The 13286-nt window shown below is 37.9% G+C and overlaps 1 protein-coding gene across 21 annotated transcripts in view; it reads right to left on the bottom strand.

Moving 5' to 3' along the window:
* The window catches only part of FGGY (FGGY carbohydrate kinase domain containing), a 305857-nt gene that overhangs the window by 80054 nt on the left and 212517 nt on the right, over nt 1–13286 (bottom strand). For 14 of the 21 annotated variants that reach the window (XM_083847626.1, XM_083847610.1, XM_083847628.1 and 11 more), the window contains 2 exons: nt 6932–7047; nt 2207–2308 (listed from right to left, as the gene is read on the bottom strand). The exons of 1 other annotated variant lie outside the window; for it this stretch is intronic. In XM_083847626.1, coding sequence (XP_083703752.1) covers nt 2207–2308; nt 6932–7047 — 218 coding nt within the window. Of the gene's footprint in view, nt 1–2206; nt 2309–6931; nt 7048–12138; nt 12297–13286 lie in introns of those variants that run through there. 6 more of the 21 variants (XM_083847616.1, XM_083847615.1, XM_083847627.1 and 3 more) reach the window with 3 other exon arrangements.

Below are 13286 nucleotides of genomic sequence, written 5' to 3'. Positions count from 1 at the left end.
GGATGTCAGCAAATTGTTTGAAATAGCCCTTCTGGTTTTATAAATCCTGACTCAAAGCAGACATCTCTGTTTTAAAAATCATCTCAGCATGAGGCTTGAGCAAAAAATAGGCAATGAACAAATCACGACCAGGGAGATGATGATCCAGGTAAAAAGAAGAAATGACCTACAACTTTTCTGGGAATGGATGTTTTGAATTTGTTTTTTTCTTTTTTCCCCTCCTTTTGCTTTCCTTTTTTTTTTTTTTATAAAGAATTGTATGAGAAAGCATGTCAACCTAACCGATTTAAATATTAAGCAATCACAACAGGCGCAAAGGCTGCCAAAGCTTCACCTATGACTATTAAAGTCAAAAATTCAAAGAAAAAGCTCCTAGTTTTCATACTTAATAGGAAGAAGTTTAGGAGTCCACAGTGGGTAGTTTTAAATTATTAATTTATTTTTTGAAAGCTCTAAGCTTTTAATACTAGTCATCTAACCTACAATGAAGCCTGCAGATGAAAGAACACAGCACAGTACTCCTCACTTCTTGCACAAGAGAGGAGAACTGGAAAGGTACAGTCTGCCAGCAGAACCCAACCTGATGATAAAGAGGATGACTGATGGTTCCCTTCCTTAGAGTGGAAGAGGAATTAAAAATTATCACCCAGGAAAGGCATTGAGATAAACCTGAGCTGTCTTATTCATTTTGAAGCAGTTTAATCCAGCCTATTGAAGAGCAGTTATTGGAAAGAGCAAGAAAATCTCAGGTGGAGAACTCAGCTGACAGGACATTTATGAAATTCAAGAAATGGGCATGCAAAGTCCTGCACTGCAGTGGAAGAACCCCATGCACCAGGACAGGCTGGAGGCTGACAATCACAACAAACAAACAAACAAACCAACCAAAAAAAAAAAAAAAGGTCCTGGAGCTCCTGGTAGGCACCACGTCGAATACAAGCCAGCAATGTGCACTTGCAGCAACGAAGGCAACAGCATCCTGGGCTGTATTAGGAAGAGCATCACCAGGTTGATGGAGGTGATCCTTGCTCCCTACTCAGAACTGGTGAGACCACATCTGCACTGCTGTGTCCACAGTACTGGAGAAACATGGATGTAAGAGAGCAAGGCCAGAGAATGGCCCCAATGACAACAGAGGCATGTCATACAAGCAGAGTTTGAGAGCTGAGACTAAGCCCAGTGATGAGAGGGCTCTGGAGGAAAATCTTATCAATGTGTATCAATATCTGATCGGAGGGAGTAAAGATGACAGCGCAAGACTCTTCTCAGTGCCACCCAGCAACAGGACAAGAGGAAATGCCCACAAGCTTAAATAGAGGAAACTACATTTAACCTTAAGAACAAATGTGTTTACTGGGAAAGGGTGGCGAACACACGGAAACAGGTTGCCTAGACAGACTTTGGAGTCTCCATCCTTGGAAATACTCAAAAAAAAACCACCTCAATTGGACACAGCCCTGGGCGACCTGCTGTAGATGACCCTGCTTTGAGCAGGGGGGCTGGACTACATGATTCTCGGTGGTCCTTTTAGTCCTCAACTATTCATATGATTCAGTGATGTCAAAATTAAGAAGAAAAAACATCACAAGAATATGTTGCTTTTCTGAGAAAAAATATTTTTAACATCTTACTGCTGAATCATATATTATGAAATAATGCCTCAAGCTTTGAGGAAGAAGATACCCTAAAACCTCTTTGCACTGTGCCAGTTTCACCTCCTTCACAGTTGCTACAGCTCTTGGACACGCTGAAATGACAGGAAGCCAGAAAAATGTTAGGATATTTGGAACACTCTTCACTTGTAAATTCCATGGATTCTGACAGCATATAAGTGTAAATATCCTGTGATTCATCCTTTTAATTTTGTTCAAAACTGTAACATGTTTTAATTTATTTGGGATAGGAAAATACAAAAGAAAGATAAAAGGACTCCATACTTAAGAGAAACTTTTTTCTTACTGTTCTCTATTATTTGCATGGCATGGTGTTTGAAGTTCATTGTTACAATCCGGTTTTATGAAGACCTGGCAGTTACAAGCTGACCTGAAAAAATCTGTCTCTCCCAGCCTTCAAGGAAATCCCTCATATACACTGGAGGATCTAGCATCAAAGGCCTTGGAATAGAAAATTAGCTGAACTAATAGACTGACCATTCCCTTCTAGAGGTCGACTGAGGCAACCTGTGGAAAAGGGAAAGCATTCTTACTGAGGCTGGCTAAGCAGGAAGCATGGGTAGCAGACCCAGAGTGGAATTCAAGTAGAGGGGTGTAGAAGGACCAGAGGGTGTTCTTCCTTACACCACCGTCACCTGCAAAGTCAAAATCAAACATGAAAGAATTCTAACAGCCTTACTCTAAAGCCAATAAAGAGAAATGACAGGTTCAGAGACAAGAAACAGTGACAGAGATGTGCTGCTTGAAGACGGGAATAAAACTGATCTCCAGACTACCTGATGCGAAAGTTTAAGGAAAAAAAATAAATTTAAGAATGTTTTATAATTTTATGAACAGGATTGGCAATGGTAATCATCTACAAAATCCGATCTTGTAATCTCACTATCTGTACGTGCAAGTTATTTTCATTAGTATATTAAATTCAAGTACTCTTAAGTTCAAGACAGACACTAAATTTCCATAAAACCTGTGAGATTTAAGCAATCTAAATACTTCCCTCAGTTCTGCCTCAGATGTTCACAAAGATCTTATAATTATCAGCCATGTATTTATTCGCTTTTGAGGATGTGGCTCTAAACTCCTACTCAGGAAAGGCTGGAAAGTGGGTTTAGAAAAATCATTATGTTGAAGGGCTGTATTTCCAAGAATTATGTCTATTTAATATATATATATATAAATAAATAAAATCAGTGTGCCATCACAGATGAAAGAAGGTAACAAGCTGCTGTTTATAAAGGATCAGTATTTCAGCCTTCAACACACAATCTACAAGAACGCTAAAACCTACCCTGCAGTACCTGCAATGTTCTCTTAGACAAATTGAGCCATATTCAACAAAAATGGGACCTGGCATAAAATATTACCATTCAATAAAAAATCATTATTCGGTCCCTTAAGTAGCCCCTGAAGTAGAGGGTTGTGGTGGAAATTTATCAGGCATTTTCCTCCAAATGGAACACGCTTCGGTACCCTAAGAGGTCTATAGTACATGAAATTTTAACGGAATTGTTAATGTCTTTCTAGGTTTTATAATACCACAAAGAGATACTCATCATGCACTTTCGCCACAGCAGATAAATGCTAATGCTTGTAGTACACAGCATTTTCACAGTGGTTTTGAATACAAGCCATCATCTACTCTCACGGTGGGCAAATTAATGAGATCAATAAATTTTTCAGTATTTCCAGATACAAATCTTTACCTTCACAAAAATGCTCGGTAAATTCACAATGTACAGAAGGGACCACAAACAACTTCTTATGTGGATTCCCTGAAAGGTTAGCCTGCTCTGAGAAATGCAGAATGTCAAAGGCCTGGGAATTTTCATATGTGAACCCACACTTTGATGTGGGAAACGTTTGTGGAAGATGCAAAAGGTCAGAAGTGAGGGTCACCCTTATCAACAAGGTTACATGTTAAGTTAAACTGAAACTACGAGAAGCATACTACCTGGAACCACAAGCAGCGCTCTGATTACAGTAAATATATTTTTAAAGGGCAAGACATTTTAAAAGTGATGTTTAAAAGTGTATTTATCAGAATAAAGAAAATTTTACATTAAATAAGTTTTTCTCAGGTAATTTCCATAAATATTTTCAGTGTCATGAAAGCTAATGCTACTTTAAAAAACCCTCTAGTCATAGAGATTCACTGTCTGATTGGAAACAATACTGATTTCAATTAGAGATTTAAAAATGCACAGCTTTTCTGCCTATTTTTAATTGGTAAACTTTCGTTTTTAAAAACAAGAAAATCTCAGCTAATTTTATCTTGTGATTTTTGCTTTGTTTATAACGAAATTATGATTCAGAGCCTAGTGCTGTTAATCTTTTAGGACAGATATGGGAAAAAAATACTATTATCTCTCTTTTCAATGGGAATGTGCAGGCATTATAATCCATCCTTGTATTCGAGCTAAACAAACCTTGAGCAGAGGCATGTGGGCTTGGGCAAGCTCTACAGGAGAACAAAAAAGGAAATTCCACAAGAATTACTTCAGACTTATTAGGGTTTTGTTTTTATTTTTATTTGAGGAGGAGTTTTTGACTATGTACAGTTCCCCTCCAACCTACTCCTACCAAGGTTATCTGTCAATTTTGGGCTCCTTAATCTGCAAGGCAGCCAAGTGCACTGCTGAGGATTCGGGTCTGTTGGGTGTAGCACATTATTATATGCCTCCTGAAAGCACACACGAGTTACTTATACAAAAGGAAGGCAATTTGTTTAATGTGCTGAAGTTAACGGCAGCTGAGGTTGTTCACTTCATGGGACAGTGCCCTGAAGTGGTATTAGAAATATAGCCTCGGCTGAGTTTGTGCAAAGCATAATCCTGTGTTTGCTGTGCTCAGTAGAGTGTCTGCGGACTCCTGGGAGGAGGTCTGTGCAATGATGCTGCCTCACCACCACTGCTGACACCTCTGGAGCTGCTAGGAGCCTTCCTTCCACAAAATACAAGACAGTTCTAGCTGCAGATCGACCAGTGCTGCTGGAGTGACTGGCACTTCCCTGGTAGCTGCACCTACACTATCCTGATTAATTTAATCAAGTAAACAAAAGCTGAGCTCATTCAGAGTGCCTTTACCATGTCAAGTAACACTGAACACTCATTAAACCAAACAAAAACCCCAACTTTCACTGGAACGATGTTACCACTCCCATACAGTGACACTGATAAGATTTGGGGTGGCAGATTAAAAAAACACTTCCCCAGCACACAACACAGACCTCAGACTTGTGGGGCAGCTTGGGAATGAGTTGGTTTGTTCTGGTGTCTTTTTGTCTCCTTCTGAGGCTGGATCCTACCAAGAAACTAACAGGCACAGCTCAGAAGTTGAACTTGAAGGAAGAGTAGTTGCTGTCTGGTTTCCACATTCATACAGGGAGCTCCTTACTCCCTCTTCATAGACATGTGAATGAAGGTCACTGTCCTGCTTTTAGATTTTATCGCAATTGAGTATAACGAATGTAACAGCTTCCTTTTTGAAAAAAGGCAAGGTCAGAAAAATAGGTCACGGAAATAACCATATATTATACCTGAGGCCAGGTTTCAGAGCTATTATACAAAACAAGAAGCATCTTATACTTTAGATACACCTAAGATAATGAGCCCAAAGATCTAAAAAGGTGAATTTTCAAGGTGCATTACAGTATGTACTCTTCAGAAGGTTCAAGTTCTAGCCTACAGTTTGATGTAATTCTCTAGGTCAGATTCTGTTCCTCCAGCTCCAGCCGACATGTACCCGTGTATTCTATGTGGAGTTTCTTGAAAATCAATGCAATTGCCCAGGGAACTAGATGTTTTGCCATTAACTGAGAAATTATTGTTTTTCTTTCAAGAAGTGCCTGTCAACAGAAGCTAATTTACTGATTTGTTTTGTAAATATTTTTTTTTAAATGTAAACCTGGTATTTGAAGTTCATTGTTTTTGTCTTGCCAAATTTTGAGCCATATATAGATTACTTTTATGAGGCTTCCATCACTACAAAAGGCCCTTTTTATAATGGCTACTGCATCGTTTGAAACATGTATGTTTAGTTACTTAAATGGCAAATTGCTTTGCACTGCCTTTGAAGTACATTGCATAAATATTGAATTAAAACTTTAACTTACACTTCATAAATAATTTATTTTAAAAATACTATTCCACAAGACCATCCGCTGCTGAGATGTTCAATTTTCTGGTAAAAACATGAATTTATTGCAAGTCTTACTTCAATTTATTGTTGAAGATTTGCTAAAAGCCATACGTGATAGATGTTACAAGAATTGTATTCAAACAAAAACCTCAGGAAGCTGAAAGTTTTATGCTCTAGTAGGTTTTAGACCTTTGCATAAGCTGTTTCAGTGGCAGGAGGAAATGCTGAAATCTATTAAAGGAAGCTTTCAAGTACAATTATCTGATACACCTGAAAATGGCTTATAGTACATTTTGTGATGATCAGAATAGCTTATAGATTTCTTTATATTTCATTTCACTACAGTCCTCCCTTTGCCATTTCTTTTTCATGTTGCTGCATTTAAACTGCTGTACAAACTTGTTCAAAGTGCTAGACATTAAAAAAAAAATCAAAGGAAATTTCAGATAATTAACTTTGATGAATGAGCATATTTTAATTCATGTCTGGTAATATTCTTGTTAATGACATGTCTGCTTAGGACATCCATTAGAAGTCCATTAACTTAACAGGGAAAGTCTAATAAAGTTATCCTGGAAATTTTCTGGTATATTAACATTATGGACTTTTAATGAATATCTGCTGTAGGAATTGCTATTAGCAAGGCTACCATTCTAATTAAACTTATGCTCTAAGAGAGTGAAGAAACAGTATGAAGATACTAACAAGCAGAAGTAGCACATTTTTGGAAAATTACTGTAAAAGAGATTGGTATAGGTTACAAAACATGCTAATTGTAGCAGATATATATATATATTTTTTTTTTGTAGCTTGCCGTCCAATACACCAATATGAAGTGCTTCCTTCATAGAATCAATTGATGAGGCTCCCCACTTAATTCTCTGTTTTTGAGACTGAGCAGCAATGAAAGGCGAGGACATACAAAATTGAAAAACAATTTTCCATGACAATGCCAAGTAAAAAACTGTATTTAGGAAAACTATTACCTATAGGTATCCAGCCTTGTCATCAACCCATCTGAAGATTCATCAAGGCCTTTCACACTCCTGCTGACAATCACAGTAATATAGCTAAAGGTCTTTATATGTGTGTGTGTGTATAAAAGAATCCCCCCAATATACCTATTTTTTCATACTTATCCTTCACCAAATCTTCCAAACCAATGATATTCCAGAAACTGTCATCCCAACCTCCATCTGAAGTGTATGTCCACTTGCACACTAATGTACAGAGGGACCTGAAAGGAAACAACATATGCAAAAAAATCAGGAAAACTAACACAAATGATTTTAAAGTTGTGACTAGAAAGACAGTTGTGCAAAATGATCTCTTCATTGACTGCTCCAAAGTTCCAAGCATAATGCTAACTTGAAAACAAAAATTGGTTACTGTTCCGAGTGTATGCCTTGAGATGACCTTAAAAGGACCTTATGTTTAAGATTGTTTCCTGCTAAAACAGCTCATTGTCTTGCCACTTCATTGCATAAAGGAGTCAAATAACAGGTCATGCACATGCATAGAAGACAGTATACCAAGAACATTACAGCTCTTCAGCAAGCAGCTCGGGGGAAGATTCCTGCCTCTCCAGGCTGTACCTAAATAGCAGTGTTTTGCATGCAGCATGTCCTTAGAAAAAACTTCTATTACTTATGTTCAAGCTGAATTACAAGTTGCAGGACATGATGTATGCCCTGATAATTAGATTAAATAGCACTGCCTCAATACCTGCAGGTACAAAATGCCTTTATCAGGTGAATGTGTACGAGCACAATCACATGCAACTACGAGAGCTTCTGTATAGCATGTGTTCAAGTACCACTATCATCAGGTCTGTATCTCAGAAGAAGCTGATGACAGACCAGTGACATGCTGAAACAGCATTAGCCATGATGCAAGTGAGTGCAACATTAAGCTCTTGTTTCAGGTCTCGTTCCTGATAAGATGAGGGTGAACTTCACTGTGACAGTAAAGCATCACAGGGGCAGAGCACAGGAGCAGAATATAAACAAAACACAACAGCATGTGCACAAACTCTATTGGAACAGATTTTTTTTCCCCTCCTAAAGTGACCCATATGCCCAACCTCCCATTTGCCCCAAAACATGAATAATGTTATTGAAGATTTAGTATTTAACCAACCGTTGTCTGTCTGAACACTAAGAACCATCTCAGAACATCAGTATTTAACTGTGCTTGAAAAGTCAGTAAAGTAGAAGGTATTAATAATGTTAACTACTACTGAAAACTTCAGCTATCTTTAATCTTCAGAATACTGTTGAACCACCAAGCACAAGACAGCTGTGATGCATCTCAAAGAAACACAACATCATAACTGTTCTTGAGGAGAAAAGCCCCTTTAAGGGATTAATTCTTTGGTATCTTACAAGATAACTCATTTATGACTCATTTTCAGCTAAGGTGTACTTTCACAGATGTATACTTTTTATTAGGATTTTATAATCTCAATAAGCATCTTCAGCACAAACTGAATTTTACTAAAGCATCTGAACTTATTCTTGCAGTTTTGTAAGAAAATGTTCAGATGTTTTAGTAAAACTAACACAAAAATCCTCTGTACAAAGAATATTTTCTGAGTTAAAGCAAACCCTTCCTTTTTTACTACATGAACTACCTAGGGACCTAAGGAAGGAGAACTAAACTAAAAGTTTCATTGCATTACATATTGTTACATTACCATAACACCCAGGAAAACCAGCCCCGGACAACGACCCCACCACATACAATGTACAAATGCTGGAAGACTGCTGCGTTCAGAAAACTTAAAAATAAGACAGCAACGGAGTTTAGAGAGGTGTCTGAAGTAAGCCATGTATGTCAGCACCTAGAACCCATACCTGTAGGCACATTCAAACCCAACTAGATACTCAAAACACGAACTGTGCAGTCAAACGGAGAGACAAAACATCTGCTAGTAAAGATGCCATTGTACTTCTCCTATCTAGGCAAAGGAGGGCTTCTTATTTTACAGCTGTATCAGAAAAGTATGCAATAAACATGTAAGACATTATCTCTCTCCCCTTGAAAAGGAGGTTGCTAAGAGAATGGAGTCTGCTGCTTTCAAATTCAACAAACACCCCTGGCACAGCTTCCTACTCATCTGATAGAAATACCCTACAAACGATGCGACAGTGCATACCTCTCCTCCACTAAAACCCTAATAACAGAAACAAGGAAAGAAATCAGCAAACAGAACAGAAGAGAAGCTATTTTTATTTATTAGCTGCAAATGAAAACTGCAGCTTCTAGACACTGATACTGTACACATCATACAGCCAAATGAGCTGTAGAAAGAGACTTTCCTCACAGCTAGAAAACTTCTGCAACTCAGATTCACCATGTTTTGGGGGTTTACAATGAGAACCAAGGATGCAGAAGTAAGGGCAGGATTACAGAATCATAGAACGGCTTGGATTGGAAGGGACCTTAAAGATCATCGACAGCTAAGGACACTGTTCTCAGTCTATATCCTCTTGTCTGACACTGAGCAGAAAAGATCATGCAATTATACGGACTCCGTATCCTCCCATTTTCTCATTCCAGGACAGAAATGTGTATTTTAAATGCATAAATGCATCACATTTTCCTTCATTCTGTTCTTCTGGAGTTACTTTTTTTTTTTTTTTTTTTTTTCAACCAGAGGACTTCTGCTGTTCATTGACATTCCCATTGCTTAAAAAGGTGCATTGCCTTCTCTTTGCAAGAAGCAAATCTTATTGTTAATAAGATCTATCTTGTTAATATTACCTGTCTTGGAAAAAAACTTATGGAGATAGCTATTTAGAGCCTTAAAAATACGGTGGAGATTATTTCAGGGTTGCAGTTCAAACAGTGTTGAAGTCTGCCTCCTCCTCTTCCCTCCCCCCACTTTTTTTTAAAGCAGTTTAGGAATAGATCAGACAATTACAGTTCAGTGTCTGGTTGGAAAACAGAAAAACATATGACTGTAGCTATAGCAATGATAATGTTGATATAAGAAATTCCAATGTCCAAGGATTTAAAAGCCAAACACAGAAATCTAATTAGAACCTTTGACAAAAACTGGGTGAATAAATAAATTCTATGCTGAAGAAAATACTGGGGAAAAAAATGAATATTTTCCCCAAATGAGCTCAAACATCTCATTTAAAAGAAAAATGAAGACACAATTTCAATGAGAGATTATTTCATGACTTTTTAGGAAAAATTTAGACATAAAGAGTGAAACAATAATGCATTAAGTTTTTGCAAATATGGTAAATATCGAATCATAACAATTTATCATCAGAACTGAACATGTATTTTTCTAATTAGATCAATGCTATGAACTGTTACCACACCCTGAAAAATGCTCTAAGGATGACAGCTAAATGTCACGGCTTCGCACTTTCAAAGACCACAAAGCAACTCCCTCTGAGTCTCTGTGCTTATCCAAAGATAAACTGCTCTGCAAGACTCCAAAGAGCAGGTTTTAAACAAACAGGGGCCAGTTCTTCCGTGCAGCTCACTCTCACCAGCACCTCATTACATATATTACATACATATACACATATATACATATGTTACATAATTATATTACATATAGGCTCACTGAAACGGTGTGAACAGGGGACAGGCAGACTGGCCCCATCCACTGAATTCCAGCTTATTGGAGTTTTCTTACTGGGTGTTGCTGAACTTATAAAAGCGAGCCCGTAAGAGTTTTCATCCTGTCTGTATAGACTTATAAATGCAAAGTGCTTACAGAAAAAAGATAAATAGCTGATTTCTAGATGATTTTTTAATACAATATAGAAAATATGAACTGGGAAGGGTACGTCGTCCCAAATGAATCAGCTGGCATATCTATATAAGTGGAAGGTTTTGATATGAAGGCCAACCGCAAATCTTAGCTACAATCTATCTCATGCCACTAGGTTTTCATTTTCATGGCCACAACAAGAACCTCAAAACTCTTTTTTCATAAATGCCATACAAGCATTTGTGTTTCTCTGGGATTTAAGGTCCCTATTCCACCCTTGATGCTACTTATTTGCCACAGAAAAAGTATATGTTTAATTAAATAATATAGCTTTACACAAATCTTTAGTATCTAAGAGAAAGTACTGTAATGCAGAAGGGCATTCTGCTCTCTTAGATAACAGATCAAGAAACTCAGTTAAAGGATTTGAGACGTCTGTAACAACAGATAAACTTTACGACATGGTTCAAAAGAACCTAGATGTGTTGGTCTGCCAACCACCTGATAAGGTGCTTTAATGATTATACACAGTTGCTAGATCTGTATAACCTAGAGAGCTGCATACACATGAAGAAAGAATAGCTTATTCATGTTTCTTCACCTTTGAATACAATGGCACAGATGCATATCAGTTTTATTTCCAATCCCCCTTCAACGTATCACCCTGAGGAACTGATAGCTCAAACGGTACCTTGGGAAATCTGGATCCAAAGAGACTGGCCAGTAAAGAGGAAGTTGAGGAACCAAAGCATTTATTTAGCAACTCCTAAGTTTTATGAGATGAAGCACAGACATTAAACAGTCAAAGTACTGATGTTCATTCTATCATATTCATTTTTTTCCTGATTATTTGGCTGTGCTACCTCAATTATTTGGTCATAAACGACAGGCTTGCAGCAGTCGATCCTGGATGAACCAGGTGCGTAGAAGCCAGTGCCCCCCATACTTCACCACCAGAGTCTGCTGGGTTCAACAGTGCTCAGCTGATAGGCAATAATCCAGGACACAATCCTCTCCTGACTGCCTCATCTCACACAGGGCTTCAGAAGACAAGGAGCAGAACCCATCAGTAACACAGGCCGTATCTAGCCAGGCTGACAGACAATGAATTCGAACTCTTTTCTTCAAGCACACTCCAAATACAATGAAATTAAAGATTTCCTTTCTCTGTGCAGAACAAAACATTTTGCTCAGCATACTCCCACTGAAAAGCAACACTTTCAAATTGAAAACTTTAATTTAAACCATATTTTCAACAGGAATATGATTATGTTTAGAGTTTCTTACAAATTTTAAGTCTACAAAGAGCGATACGATCCTCCTTGCATCCAAGAACCTCAAGAAAAAAAATCCCTAAAATTCATTACAAATTAGATTTGGCTGGGCACAGCTTATTACACAATCCTTTCTGTTACAGTCTAGCTTTGAGTTCTTGCACATCTCTTGCTGAGAACTGGCTGCGAATGTGAAGTCCTGTATGACCAGAATCTCAGTATGCCCTCATAAAAAAAAAACATGAGTTTCAGTGTCTTCAATGACTGAGCACCTGAGTTGCTTTGGCCATGAGTCTAGTTGCTCTTGATGCCTAACCTTTTGAAGGTTGGTGAGGGCAAATGTTTCTTTCCAGACAGCATTCTGGCATGATCAGTGTGTGCTCCAAGTTGGTTGATACAGGCTCTGCCCCCATTGTCTTCCCATTCTGAATATTTTCTCGCACTCTGTTGTGCTCCTTGGAGAGAATGAAATTAGATACACTTACAGAAAAATGGGAAAGACTTTACGGTCTTAGTTATCTGCATGCAAATGTATTTAAAAAATAAAGGTCATAAAAAACCTTCTGCACAACTTTAATATTACCTACTGAAAAGTTGCCCAAGCTTTCTTCGCAGAGAGAACACTTGCTGTCTTTGACAACAAAATACATTTTGGGCCACGTTCTATAATTGCAGTGGTCTTCTAGATGTCATCCGAATTTGGGTTATAGGTTAACTGAAAAGTCTTCTTAACAAGAAGATTTGCAAGAAACAGTTTCTCCCTGAAAAGTGATCCCATAAGGAATTTATACATAAATTTTCCATTCAAGATGGTTGGTACAATACCAGTTAGCCTGGAAAGTGCATTGGCTGCCAGCTTTAAAGACAGATACCCTGTCTTGACCATCCTGAAGTGAATGGAAGCTTTGCTCTTGATTCCAAAGCAAAGGGATCTGCTTCATTCATCATAACGGGTCAGAAATGAATTCAAACTAATTAATGCAATTAATTTTGCAGGCATCATTAAACAATAAAAGGGTTTCAACACAAAATGTGTTAAATGGAGCACTTTAATGAAAAATGCCCCTGCATCCTGGTCTCATATTGAGAGAGACTTGGTGGTGATGAACTAAAACCAACTGCACCTGCTGAGGACTGTACCCAACGCTAAGCCCTGCAGAAGCTAGGATAAAGTACTGCAAGGTCCCAAAAGGAATAGTGTGCAGTAGGATAAAGTAACTTTCTGCAGAAAGTTTCTGTTGGCCAGATTTATTTAAAGCCACAGACAATCAAGAACTAAGAAAGCTGTATGAGGTTCTGAAAGCAAGAAGGAGACCTGAAACAATGGAGTGTGACCATCACAACATCAAATATGTTTTTTCATTTGTTCTGCAAACTTTAAATTTAAAGCAGATTTCAAATTCAAACTGAAATCCAGGGCTTAGGTTCTGCTCAAATGAACTTCTCCACATGCAGACATCTGGA

The sequence above is a fragment of the Anser anser genome (assembly GCF_964211835.1).
Source record: "Anser anser genome assembly, chromosome: 8".
NCBI lineage: Eukaryota > Metazoa > Chordata > Aves > Anseriformes > Anatidae > Anser > Anser anser.
Note: the sequence above shows the minus strand (reverse complement) of the source record. Positions and strands in the feature narration are given on the sequence as shown.